The 14,332-nt window shown below is 41.9% G+C and overlaps 1 protein-coding gene across 6 annotated transcripts in view; it reads left to right on the top strand.

Moving 5' to 3' along the window:
- Positions 1–14,332, top strand: part of nfic (nuclear factor I/C) — a 125,887-nt gene that overhangs the window by 95,076 nt on the left and 16,479 nt on the right. For 5 of the 6 annotated variants that reach the window (XM_042322138.1, XM_042322136.1, XM_042322137.1 and 2 more), the window contains exons 3-6: positions 5,857–5,928; positions 6,304–6,378; positions 12,401–12,524; positions 13,131–13,255. In XM_042322138.1, the coding sequence (XP_042178072.1) occupies positions 5,857–5,928; positions 6,304–6,378; positions 12,401–12,524; positions 13,131–13,255 (396 nt within the window). The remainder of the gene's footprint in view (positions 1–5,856; positions 5,929–6,303; positions 6,379–12,400; positions 12,525–13,130; positions 13,256–14,332) is intronic. The other variant, XM_042322140.1, reaches the window with a different exon arrangement.

The following is a 14,332-nucleotide window of genomic DNA, read 5'->3' on the forward strand; positions in this document are numbered from 1 at the left end:
GGCTCGTAAGCATTCATTCAAACAGCACTTTCGTGCGTTTTGCCAGCAGCTCTTCGTTGTGCGTCAAGCATTGCGCTGTTTATGACTTCAAGACTATCAACTCCCGAGATTAGGCTTGTGTAACTGATGTGAAATGGCTATCTGGTTAGCGGGGTGTGCGCTAATAGCATTTCAAACGTCACTCGCTCTGAGACTTGGAGTGGTTGTTCCCCTTGCTCTGCATGGTTAACGCTGCTTCGAGGGTGGCTGTTGTCGTTGTGTTCCTTGTTCGAGCCCAGGAAGGAGCGAGGAGAGGGACGGATGCTATACTGTTACACTGGCAATACTAAAGTGCCTATAAGAACATCCAATAGTCAAAGGTTAATGAAATATAAATGGTATAGAGAGAAATAGTCCTATAATTCCTATAAAAACTACAACCTAAAACTTCTTACCTGGGAATATTGAAGACTCATGTTAAAAGGAACCACCAGCTTTCATATGTTCTCATGTTCTGAGCAAGGAACTTAAACGTTAGCTTTCTTACATGGCACATATTGCACTTTTACTTTCTTCTCCAACACTTTGTTTTTGCATTATTTAAACCAAATTGAACATGTTTCATTATTTATTTGAGGCTAAATTGATTTTATTGATGTATTATATTAAGTTAAAATAAGTATTCATTCAGTATTGTTGTAATTGTCATTATTACAAAAAATTAAAAATCAGCCGATTTAATTGGTATAGGCTTTTTTGGGGCCTCCAATAATCGGTATTGGCGTTGAAAAATCATAATCGGTCGACCTCTACCTCATACCCCTCTCTGCGCATTGATCTGGTACAGGACTCCCTGTATATAGCTAAACAAAATTGTATTTTATTCCTTGTGTTAATATATTTCTTTTTATTATAATTTTTCAACTCTGCAACGTAAAGCAAGCATTTCATGGGTATGTCTACACCTGTTGTATTTGGTGCATGTGACAAGTAAACATTAGATTTGAGAGAGATCACAAGAGACAGCCACTGGTGTCAGGGCACAAGCACTAAACATTGTTTTATTTACCTGCATTTTTCAATATCATTCCAAACTAGTAAAGCATGCAGTATGCTTCAACATACCACAGCAAGAAGTAAGCTTCGTATATATTCATGTTTTAGGAAACATATATGGTACTGTGGTTGAGGATAGAATTTGAGTGAATGATCTATTATACAGCATTAAGAAGGGGTGGTCTTACTTACTCCAGCCAGACAGAGCCTAGATGAGCTTTGCTCCAGCACTGTCAATACTGCTAAAAAGTGCATTACTGTGATTACCTTGTTACACACTACAGAGAGGTTATCAGTTATAAATTGGATTTGGATTGACCATTCAATTCCAATTCCATTTGTGATTTCACAGTAGAAAGTTGGTCTGACCGGTTTAATCGTTACAAGGTAGCCTTCTCTATACCAACGACACAGATGGCAAAAGCTTGGTTATCTTCATTAATTAGTGCATTATCACTACATATTAAAGCTTCTCATAATGGTTCATGTTTATTAAGTTATTTTTCATAATGGCTCCAGTAAGGGATGTGGTATTGAGAACACAGCAATGTCTGTGATTCATATGAAATTCCTGCTCTCGGTTGTAAGGGAACAGACCGGTCATAATTGTTTCAGTATTTTGGCCTATGCTGGCCTACTGTCACATCATCATAGCTTGGGTTCTAGTTCTGCCAGAAACAGAGCTGCTGGAGAAATAGCTCCTCTCACTGAGTGACTGATGGGAAATGGGTTTGGGAGAAGCCAATGGTTTTCTCTCCAAATCAGCCCAGGCACCAGGGTAACTGTGAATAGACAGGCTTGCCTACAAATGCGTCTCTTGGCTTCCTCTGTCCACTTCAGCCTGCTGTTGGCTTTAGCCAGCCGCTATATTTACAATAATGTCATGAGATCAAAATGAAACCAACTACTGGGAGCATGGTAGACATTCTAATTCACCAGCCTTGTTGTTTTCCTGTTATGGGAACATGTACACTGCATGGTTGTGTTACAACAATGAATCTCTGAGTTACGAGTATACTTGCATCTTGGACCATATCTCTGGTGGTGGGGGACTTTTATGAGTAAATGTGGTCAGTTTACGACAGACAAGCATGTGTCCCCTGGTTGGACTGAGGAGGGAAGCTACTTTGCTTCCCTGTGCTTGTAATGCTGTCTTTTCTGTGCTGTAATTTAACTGTGACTCACTGTGATTCCAGAGTAACTCAGCTAGAATGTCTTTCTCGTTAAGTCACTTCTTTAACAAAACATTCTCTCTTTCTCTCTGCCCCCCCCACACACACACTCTGTGCATCTCTATCCCTCTCTTTATTTCTCTCTTTGGTTCTCTCTTTTTCTCTCTTTCTCTCCCTCTGCCAACAGCAGTTCACTGGCACTGCTCTGTCTTTTTGTCTTTCGTCTCAAGGGGTGACTTGGCACAGGGGCATGCTGGCACTGTTCAACAGGGTTAGTTGTACTTTGTGTGTTCTTGCTCTGGGCGAGAAAGAGAGACGGGAGGGAGGGAGAGTGAGTGAAAGAGAGACGGTAGAAAGAGCAATCTAAAATGGCTGCCAACAGCAAACTCCTCTGCACATGAAATGTCTGCCAAAAATGATGTTATGTTGAGCGATCCCTGGCCAGAGAAATAACTTACTTGGAAAGAAAATAGCAACAACAAGGGCCACGATAAATATGTATTAATAGTAAATGTGCAAAGATGAGGTCGGGAAATATGAGGGAGAGGATAGAGAGAGAGAAAGAGAGAGAGATAGGAGAGAGAGTTTTTCGGCAAATTCAGAATGTACGCAATAACACATTTCCAAACTGCTTATATTGATGAAATGTGAATAAAAAAATATAAAAGAAGAAAATAACAAGTTTAGGGCCAGGGTGGGGCAGTAAGAAGATCAGTTTCACCCTCATTGAACTTTGGTCAAGCTCACAAGGGGACAGCTGCAATGGTCATTTAATATCCATTCTGACATTTCTAAGTTTATCACGTTTAAATGGTATTGCAGAGGTGTTGTTGATTTGTTCGTTAACTCTTACAATCCTGGAATGATAAAACCATCAAAAGTAAGATATTACTTGAAAATCTAACAATAAGATTTGAACAGTTAACAAAATGGCCGTCAACTACTTTGGTAGGGAAAATGGATGGTGTCCTGCTTCGGACATCGTTTTATTGCATCATCATATGGCATGATGCCCTGCACTCCCACCCTCCCAAAAACCGCTAGAAACCCTAATATAAACTTTGTTCTAAAATATATGAAAGAAAATATGCAAACTATGTATTTGTTTTCCAGAGCGTTGTCTTTGGGGCATTACGGGTCTTTGTGTGTGCCAGTCTGTCTAGCCTAGTCTTGCTCTCGTTCTCTCTTTCTTTTGCTCATTGTGCCAGAAATTTTGTCTGGGGGCATATTAAAAAGTCTAATCAATCCATGTAATATAGCCTACACCTGCACAATAAATGCATTATTTATTTTAGACAGGTCTAAAGAAGCATGATATGAAGAAAATGTTGTCTGTTTCAGAAGAAAATAATACCAAACTCTGAGTTGTCCTTATGTTAGGTGATGTGGCTGTGCCATATGACTGTGGGCTATGTTAGTTCATTTAGAAGACAAGATTTACTTATAATTCCGTGGCATTATTTTATAGTATGAAGAAACTCAAATAAATATTTTCTCCAAAGGATTTGAGGGAGTGTGCACATGCAGCTATTCTGTGTTGAGCGGCTAACAAAGAAATAGGTCCTCCTATATGCTTCATTTAGAGTTATTAATGTAACTTTAGTTGGGCTATATGAAATTATTTTTAATACATTGTTAGGCTGTTTTTTGCTCAGGCTGTATACACTCCAATAGTCTCTCATTCACAATTTGACAAGCACTTGATAATGCCTCGAATTCCAGGGCGGCATCCCCTTTGTGGACGTAATGCACCTTAAAAATATCCATGCCTTTGGCGGCCCGGAGTGCTGCGTTGTGCACTTCTCCCTGAGTGCGCAATCAGAAGCGTCTCTCACTCACACGGCTCTCTGTCACGTGATTGGGTCTTTCTCACAGGCTACAAGTTAAGACAGACACATCGGGGATGCAACTGCACGCGTCCTTATCCAATCCAATGCATATTGAAGATATTTTTTTGTCAGTCAACAAGATGAGTAGCCCTAACGAACAACAAAAGCACCAGCCTATGTCAATCTACTATCCTCCACGGTAAAGGTCAACCTATTATTTTCTGTGCCAGAAATAAATATTCCAAACATAGTCTGGGACAGTTGTGGGATGTGATAGATCCCAAATGAATACACATTTTTTTTATGCAATGTGGCTGATGCAACAGATCAGAACGTTTAGCTTAAAATGTTGATAAACTATTAGGCTATTTCTTCACATTATAAGCACAGCAATGCGCACATGGCAGTAGGCTATAAACACAAATGTTCCATTAGTGGAAAACACCATTATCAAAAGTGACTGCAAAAGCATGTAATGCTTTTATTATAAAGGTGCATTTTTATAGTGAAAATTATCTTCCCCCAACTTGAAACTCACTCGCTGCTTGTATGCCAGTTAGGCTCTACACCCCTTATAAAGCAGATTAATGTGGTTAATTTTAAGAAGTTATTTAGCCACTTTAGTTGTGAAACGAACCTTATTAAAACATATAGGCCTATGGGTTAGGCTACATGAGGTGTGCAACTATGATTAGAACAAGTTGCCAAAAAAAGGCAGTGTTTGTTATGCTGGGCGTCATTCACAAGTGGTAATATATAATTCACAAGTGGGATCCTCGTCTTTTTATTAGCGGCCATCACTCTGTTTTCTCCCGCAATTGCATAGCCTATTGAAATGTTGCGCAACATGACCATTGATGTCAGAGTGTTTCGTGGGACAATAGAGTGCTGAGTACCAGGCAGTTCGCAATTTGGTAGGCTACTAATGACCAGCAGCATCAGAGCTTGGAGAAGCCTAATTACCGTGACTAAACGGTCATGTGGAATTTGACTGCCTTCGTGACTCGTGACCGCTGGGGTGGCGGTAATACGGTCACCGCAACAGCCCTATGTCTGGCTCTCTTGTCCAGTGTAGAGGGAAGCAGGGTGCTTGTTCTAGTGATGGGGAGTCAATGTGAAGATCTCAATGAGGCGCTCCCTCCACAGGCTCTAAGCTCCAACATGTGGAGCATTGTGGAATGTGTGTGGCTTTGATCTGTGAGTGGAGTCATGCCTATCTGATAGAAGAGAGCCCCATTTATTTATCTTTTAGGTATTCACTGCTGTTCACTTGGAATGCCAGCCAGACTCTTTGTGGTAAATCTATTGTTCTTCTTGTTTGGACCGCACATTATTGATTTACTTGTAATTATCTGCATTTGACAGGTGTCAGTTCACACAAATAAAAGTTGGTTTTCTGGTTGGATTGTGTGGCCTTGCCATTGTTGTGATGCTTCACTGAGTGTACATTTTGGCAAAACAACTAAAATAGCCTGCCAGAAACCTTTTTTGCAATTGGATTAAGTGTTACATTTCTTAAACAAGGAAGTTATTAAGTGAGGTATTTGGGCCATGTTTCACATTGAAACCCTACTTGTTATAATAGCTTTAGTACTATCTATTCAATATAGTGCTTAACCTTTTTGATATTTGTCACATTATTTCTCACTAAATAGGTTATTTTCTAGACTATTTACAACTACTGTAACACCCTCAAATTAGCCTTTTATGTGGTAAGACAAATGATGCTGGGTTTAGACTTGTTTCTGACCCCCCCCAACACCCCCTCTCTGTCTGTCTCTTTCTACCCCCTCTCTCTTCCTTTCCTTCCCTCTCTTCAGAGTCAGAGCAGAGCAGTAGCCCACGCACAGGTATTGGGTCAGATCAGGAGGATAGCCGAGCTGCCACCATGGGTAAGGGGCCCAAAGGACTCTCTCTCTCTTACACACACACACACACACACACACACATCCAAATGCCAACACACGCTGAATTATTTATTCATACACATTTACACACTACCAGACAGTGACATAAGCTTTGAGATGGTTATGAATCCAGTACCCACAGACACACACAATACCTTTCACGGTAATATATGGAATCCAATATATTACAGGTTTCTATCAGGCTAAAACATTATTTAATTGTGTTTTACTGGCTTGCTGATACTCTGACATTTGTTGTGTCCTTGTCTTGTGATGTCTCTTAAAAGTGAGAAGTTACTGTAATGTTTGTTGTATTATGTCACAGAACTCTCCATGGTGACTCATCTCTGTGTTTTCCAGATGCTCCTGAGTTTCAGGAAAGCTTTGTGACATCAGGAGTTTTTAATGTAACAGAGCTGGTGCAAGTGTCCAGAAGTAAGATTTTACACCTTTTTATTAAGCTACTCGTGGTTTTATGTATTTGTGGTTGAATGGAAAAATATAACAAAAATCCATATTTAGTTCTTAAAACGTCATGTGTGGCTACTTTCATGATAACTTCCTAGCCATAACTTACACAGCAACATGCTTAGGAGCTGGACATGTGTCACATAAACTATGGTGATTAAAGTTCTGACAGCCCTCTTCAGTGAAGAGTGAAAAAATTGCTAGCTCACTAACTCTGGCCCGCAGGCAGGGGGTGGAAACTCCCAGCCACTCTCTGGCAGTCACTCTGTTCCCCTCAGTAGCTGAGCTCCTAGTCTCTGCAATGCTGCCTGTTTCACTGCAATTCAACCATCAGATAGATACACACAGAAATAGGGAACACGTGGATGGTATAACAGGCTAGATGATAAAGATGGTAGGGAACATCCAGGTCCAGGATTGCGGGAGATACTAACGTAATCCACTTACAGCATTAATCACAGACAACATGCAGAGTAAACCTCTCCTTACTGTCTACACCCCATCAGACACTCAATATGATTTCTGACTGGGAATCAGATCATATGGCTTTAGAATGACATTTTTTTACGACTTCCTCGTCCTTTATGTTGTTTTATCTGTCTCAGGGTGGATTTTGCAGATGTTATATCCATTCAATATTTTCTATTCACATTGCCAAGGCTATGTGCTCAGTCATTGGCTGGGGATGCTGTGCTCACCAGGCCTGGCATTAGCAGTGAATTAGGGCTACATTAACACAGCCCCCACATGGTCAACCAGCCTCTAAACACTCTGTATGAATAAGCATCCTCTCCCAGCCACACACAGGCTTCACTAGTCACCACCTGGGATCTCCATTCACTTACCCTCCAATCTGACTTGTCATTTGCATCTGTTATTTCATTAGGTTTAGAAATGGAGTTGAATCAGATTTGAAAAGACAGCTAATGTGAAGGGAGCTGAAGGGAGAGAAGCTCGGCCATCTGTCACATGTAATTGATCACGTTTTCAGTTTTCCCAGTGATAATCCGTTCTCCAAAGGGTCAGTCTTCATCTGTCATTCAGTAGGAGCAACAAGCTCTGATGCACGTACATTCACGCACACACGCACACACACACACATGCACACACACACACACACACACACACACACACACACACACACACACACACACACACACACACACACACACACACACCACAGCTGACAGCTGATGTGGAATGCTGTAGCTACAATTATCAAAACTAAATGAGTGAGTTATTATGGTGCATAGGGAAAACATTTCACTTTACACCTGTCAAACAGGCTCTCTGTTTTCCATGTCACGCCTTGACTGACTAATTGGAAGGAAACGTAGTTAAAGACTTCAATTAACCACCTGCCATCTGGTCTCCCTGGGGAAAAGACTGCTATTTCAGATTCACTCCCTCCACTCCCCAAATCCTCAGCTGCACATGCTGCTATGCTATAACAGCTATCACCTGCACCTCTGTTTATGTGACACATTCACATTCATATCACAAACTCCACAACACTTGTATCATGTATTTACGCTAATGTCAAAGCGTGTGTTTTAAACCCCAAGAGGCGTTGATTTTAGACTACGTAATTAGCTTATTTAACTAATGTTACTTTTAAGTGCTTTCTACTGTATTTACCCAGGCCTCATATGGGATGCATATCCTATGAGACATTAGCCGCTTTTTAGAAGTCATGAATTCGCCACTGACCTACTTTACTAGTGTAATTAAACAGAGCAGAATGTGTTGTTATTACTGCTTTGCATCACCACGGCTATCCAGCTCAACCATAGAAATGAATCCGACACATTGACTTGAAGGGGGATTCCTGTTCTAATAATTTTGTTTCTATGCGTTCAACCACCCCTGCTCATGTTCGAAGATCCCTCCATGGTTATTCCTTTTTGGCCAGAGTTTCCTGTAAGGTGCACATGAAGGACTTTCTACACTGGAGATCCATGAATCCTCCCTTTGTCTTGTGTTCCCCAACGTCTCGGTACAGTGTATGAGTCAGGGAGAGATTGATTGCCTGGGGATCTGTAGTGACGCCATCCCACTGTTAATAAGCGTACCTGCCCTAACAAATGGGACATTATTCTCCGAGCTCACTGTCTCCCCACGGCTCAGTACAGTATAGTACACACTAGTGTAGTATACTGCAACAACATCTCTGTCCACTCCAACCTGAACACAGCACAGCAGCAGGCAGCCATTAATGCACATGGCCATATAAAGGACATTAGTGGAAACCTGAGAGGGGAAATGGGGCAAATGCTGATAGATGGCTGCTACATCCTCATACTGTTGTCCTGAGAGTTGAAGTGCAGTAGCAGACTGCAGCTGGGATTGTCCACTTTTTGTAACCTTTCGCTCAACGTCAATAAAACGAAGGAGCTGATCGTGGGCTACAGGAGACAGCAGAGAGAGTACACCCCATCCACATCGACGGGACCACAGTGGAGAGAGCCCAAAGCTTAAAGTTCCTCGGCGTACACATCACTGAGGACCTGAAATGGTCCCTCCACACTGACAGAGGGGGGTGCGGTCAGTCCAATGCATCATCGGAGGCACACTGCCTGCCCTCCAGGACATCTACAGCAGCCTGCTTCACAGGAAGGCCAAGAAGATCATCAAGGACCTCAGCCACCCAAGCAACTACCTGTTCACCCCGCTACCACGCACCGGTTTGAGGGTGCCAAGAACTGCAAGCTGCTGGGTTTTTCATGCTCAACCGTTTCCTGTGTGTATCAAGAATGGTCCACCACCCAAAGGACATCCATCCAACTTGACACAATTGTGGGAAGCATTGGAGTCAACATTAGACAGTATCCCTATGGAATGCTTTCGACACCTTGTAGTTTAGGCGCCGACAAATTGAGGCTGTTCTGAGGGAAAAATGGGATGTAACTCAATATTAGGAAGGTGCTCTTAATGTTTTGTACAGTGTGTGTATGTATCTATTCAATATAGTGCTTAACCTTTTTGATATTTGTCACATTATAGTACGTACCAGACAAAAGTTTGGACACACCTTCTCATTCCAGGGTTTTTCTTTATTTTTATTATTTTCTGCATTGTAGAATAATGGTAAAGACATCAAAACTATGAAATAACACATATGGAGTCATGTAATAACCAAAAAAGTGTTAAGCAAATCAAATATATTTTAGATTCTTCAAAGTTGCCACCCTTTACCCTGATGACAGCGTTGCACATGCTTGGCATTCTCTCAACCAGCTTCATGAGGTAGTCACCTGGAATGCATTTCAATTAACAGGTGTGCCTTGTTAAAAGTTCATTTGGGGAATTTCTTTCCTTCTTAACCTGTTGCTTCGAGCAATCCCGTATCCGGGAGCGTAATTATAGCCTCAAGCTCATTACCATAACGCAACGTTAACTATTCATGAAAATCGCAAATTAAATGAAATAAATATATTGGCTCACAAGCTTAGCCTTTTGTTAACAACACTGTCATCTCAGATTTTCAAAATGTGCTTTTCAACCATAGCTACACAAGCATTTGTGTAAGAGTATTGATAGCTAGCATAGCATTAAGCCTAGCATTCAGCAGGCAACATTTTCACAAAAACAAGAAAAGCATTCAAATAAAATCATTTACCTTTGAAGAACTTCGGATGTTTTCAATGAGGACACTCTCAGTTAGATAGCAAATGTTCAGTTTTTCCAAAAATATTATTTGTGTAGGAGAAATCGCTCCGTTTTGTTCATCACGTTTGGCTAAGAAAAAAAAACGAAAATTCAGTCATTACAATGCCAAACCTTTTTCCAAATGAACTCCATAATATCGACAGAAACATGGCAAACGTTGTTTAGAATCAATCCTCAAGGTGTTTTTCACATATCTATTCGATGATAAGTAATTCGTGGCAGTTTGGTTTCTCCTCTGAAGCAAATGGTAAAATACACGCAGCTGGAGATTACGCAATAATTGCAACTGAGGACACCAACCGGAGCACCTGGTAAATGTAGTCTCTTATGGTCAATCTTCCAATGATATGCCTACAAATACAAAAACTGCACACACAAAAACTGCACACACCTTGGGGAAACGACAGAAAGTGTAGGCTCATTCCTTGCGCATTCACAGCCATATAAGGAGACATTGGAACAAAGCGCATTCAAAATCTGGGGCATTTCCTGTTTGAAATTTCATCTTGGTTTCGCCTGTAGCATCAGTTCTGTGGTAGTCACAGATAATATATTTGCAAATTTGGAAATGTCAGAGTGTTTTCTTTCCAAAGCTGTCAATTATATGCATAGTCGAGAATCTTTTCGTGACAAAATATCTTGTTTAAATGGGAACGTTTTATCCATAAATTAAAAGAGCGCCCCCTATATCCAAGAAGTTAATGCATTTGAGACAATCAGTTGTGTTTTGACAAGGTAGGGGTGGTATACAGAACATAGTCATATTTGGTAAAAGACCAAGTCCATATTATGGCAAGAACAGCTCAAATAAGCAAAGAGAAACGACAGTCCATCATTACTTTAGGACATGAAGGTCAGTCAATACAGAACATTTGAAGAACTTTCAAGTTTCTTCAAGTGCAGTCTCAAAAACCATCAAGCGCTTTGATAAGACTGGCTCTCATGAGGACCGCAGGAAAGGAAGACCCAGAGTTACCTCTGCTGCGGAGGATAAGTTCATTAGAGTTACCAGCCTCAAATTGCTGCCCAAATAAATGCTTCACAGAGTTCAAGTAACAGACACCTTTTCAGAGGAGACTGCATGAATCAGACCTTCATGGTCGAACTGCTGCAAAGAAACCACAACTAAAGGACACCAATAAGAAGAAAATACTTGCTTTGGCCAAGGAACGAGCAATGGACATTAGACCGGTAGAAATCTGTCCTTTTGGTCTAGTCCAAATTTGCGATTTTTGGTTCCAACCGCCATGTCTTTGTGAGACGCAGAGTATGTGAACGGATGATCTCTGCATGTATGGTTCCCACCGTGAAGCATGAGGGGAGGTGTGATGGTGTGGGGTGCTTTGCTGGTGACACTGTCAGTGATTTATTTAGAATTCAAGGCACACTTAACCAGCATGGCTACCACAGCATTCTGCAGCGATACACCCTCCCATCTGATTTGCGCTTAGTGGGTTTATCATTTATTTTTAAACAGGACAATGAACCAACATACCTCCAGTCTGTGTAAAGGCTATTTTACCAAGAAGGAGAGGGATGGAGGGCTGCATCAGATGACCTAACCTCCACAATCACCCGACCTCAACCCAATTGAGATGGGATGAGTTGGACCGCAGAGTGAAGGAAAAGCAGCCAACAAGTGCTCAGCATATATGGGAACTCCTTCAAGACTGTTGTAAAAGCATTCCAGGTGAAGCTGGTTGAGAGAATGCCAAGAGTGTGCAAAGCTGTCATCAAAGCAAAGGGTGGCTACTTTGAAGAATCTCAAATATAAAATAAATGTTGTTTTGTTTAACACTTTTTTGGTTGCCACAAGATTCCATATGTGTTATTTCATAGTTTTGATGTCTTCACTATTATTCTACAATGTAGAAAAACCCTTGAATGAGTAGATGTGTCCAAACTTTTGACTGGTACTGTATATATAAATTCCGGACTGTGACGTTGCTCATTCTGATATTTCTGAATTTCTTTCTTTTTACTTTTATGGATTATTTGTGTATTGTTATGTATTGCTAGGTATTACTGCACTGTTGGAGCTCATCTGCGTACACAACCAATAAACTTGGATTTGATTCGATTTTTGGAGGCTTTTCTTGTTCTTACAGAGAAGTATACACAGGTATAACACAATATGTTTGCTCACAGAGCGCCACACTTCTTCAGCTGCGTTGTGAGTGAGCTTGAGGATGGTGTTGTGTTATTTATGTAGATATTTGAGTATCATTCCATAGATAATTGATGTCTAATTGAAAGTGTGGTACAGTGTGTGTTCCTCCCCTGACTGACCTGTCCCCCCCCCCCTGTGTGTTGTGTGCAGCTCCGGTGGTGACGGGGGCAGGCCCTAACTTCTCTCTGGGTGAGCTGCAGGGGCACCTGGCCTATGACCTTAACCCCTCGGGGGTGGGCATGAGGAGAACCCTGCCCAGCACCTCCTCCAGCGGGTCAGTACCCAGCCCCAAAAGACACACACACACACACACACACACCTAGACTGGAAATGAATATACTGCATGTAGTTCAAATAGACAAAACACTCAGTTTGTTTGTACTCTACCCTGCAAATAAACTCACATTTAGAGTGAATGTTAGAATACATTCCATATTAACAAGAGCCTTGCGTAAGTGAATGGCTGGATGTGCAACCACTTGGCAGATGACAGGAGGACTGTATGGTTGTTTTTATTGGTGCACAGAGAGCAGTATCCTGGTGTTGAATGCACAACACCTTCACTACAGTGACAATGGCTGTTCCTCGTGTGATTTATCTGGGCGTGTGCAACACTGCCAAAACACAAGCTGTGACTTATTGTCTTATATTTCACTGTAAACGTCAAGTAAAGCTGGGACAAACTGAGACCGTACATAACTGCTTTACCTGAGAATCCTGGAGCTGCTCAGTTTCCTCCCGGCCATCTCCAGGTTGCCGGTGTTGACCCACTTGTGTACTGTGCGTGTGTACATACTTTATACACAGTTTTGAACTGTCAATATGTCACATTGCCTTCCCCTTATTTCCTCCTCCTTCTCTCCCTTTGTGTGACATCCAGGAGTAAGAGGCACAAGTCGGGCTCCATGGAGGATGATGTGGACACCAGTCCTGGGGGGGAGTACTACACCTCTCCCAACTCCCCGGCTAGCAGCTCCCGCAACTGGCAAGAGGATCTGGAAGGAGGTGAGCATCCCCTCTGGGCTTCCACACAAACTCTTAGCTATTATGTAGTTTTGACAAGGACAGTGCTTATTGCTCATCAGTTAGTAGAAACTCATGATGTCATGCTGAGGACACTGGCTATCCTCCAACTCTTCAGTAATTACAAACGGTGACTCAGTTCTGGTGTCCCTCTTAAATGTTCCTCATTAGGGCTGTCGAGAAACTCGTACTTTTCATAATCACAGTGGGGAGACAGCTGAAATATCCGGCCATACTTTCACTTCAGTTGCCTTGAAAGCCACTGACACAGTGCAAAAGAGAAAATGATAAATATATCATGTTATCAACAGAAAGTACGCAGCTTCAAATTTCCCAAATTGAGCCTGAAGTCGTAATTAATTACTGAACCAACATTTTTTGTGAAAGTCTGCAAAAAGCAAAGTGGCCCAAGGTACCTTGGAGCAGTATCCAGAGATGCAACGTCGCAGTAGGTACCTTCTTGCTTTCCTCTCACTTCAGGTTCACCTATCAGTTTGCTAGTATGGAATAATATTCCTAACAAAGATTTTTAGCAAACGGGAAAGCTACTGTGGATCTCTCATCTAGATACAAGCAGTCATTTCAAGATGATTGTATAAAGCAGTATTTTAAATATCGAAATGACATGTGCCTTTCTCATGGTCTTGTACAGTATGACCCTCATCCCCCAACAGCACTGGCCTGGTTCTGGTAGAAAATATGATGAGTAGGTTACAACATGCACAGTGTGGTCCAGTGGTTGAGTGAGTGAGTGTGGGACAGAGTAAGTGGTCAGGTAGTGGGTGTGCTGAGTGAGTGGGGCCTGCCTAGTGAGTGCACTACACGTGTGTACGAGCCACGAGGCAGCTCTCTAACCATGGGTTGGCAGCAGTAAGTGGGAGGAGGATCAGCATCTTTACAACAGAACTGTTATCTGAGTGTTTAACGCACTGTGTGTTGTTCTAGCAGGGGGGTTCTCGGTCTCCCATATGATCTAATGCTGTTAAACTGTGGTGGACTCTTCACGCTACGCTAATAGAGTGTCCAGTAGCCTGTAAAGGGCCCTGGTGGCGTGTCTGG

The sequence above is a fragment of the Oncorhynchus tshawytscha genome, linkage group LG05 (genome assembly GCF_018296145.1).
Source record: "Oncorhynchus tshawytscha isolate Ot180627B linkage group LG05, Otsh_v2.0, whole genome shotgun sequence".
Lineage (NCBI taxonomy): Eukaryota > Metazoa > Chordata > Actinopteri > Salmoniformes > Salmonidae > Oncorhynchus > Oncorhynchus tshawytscha.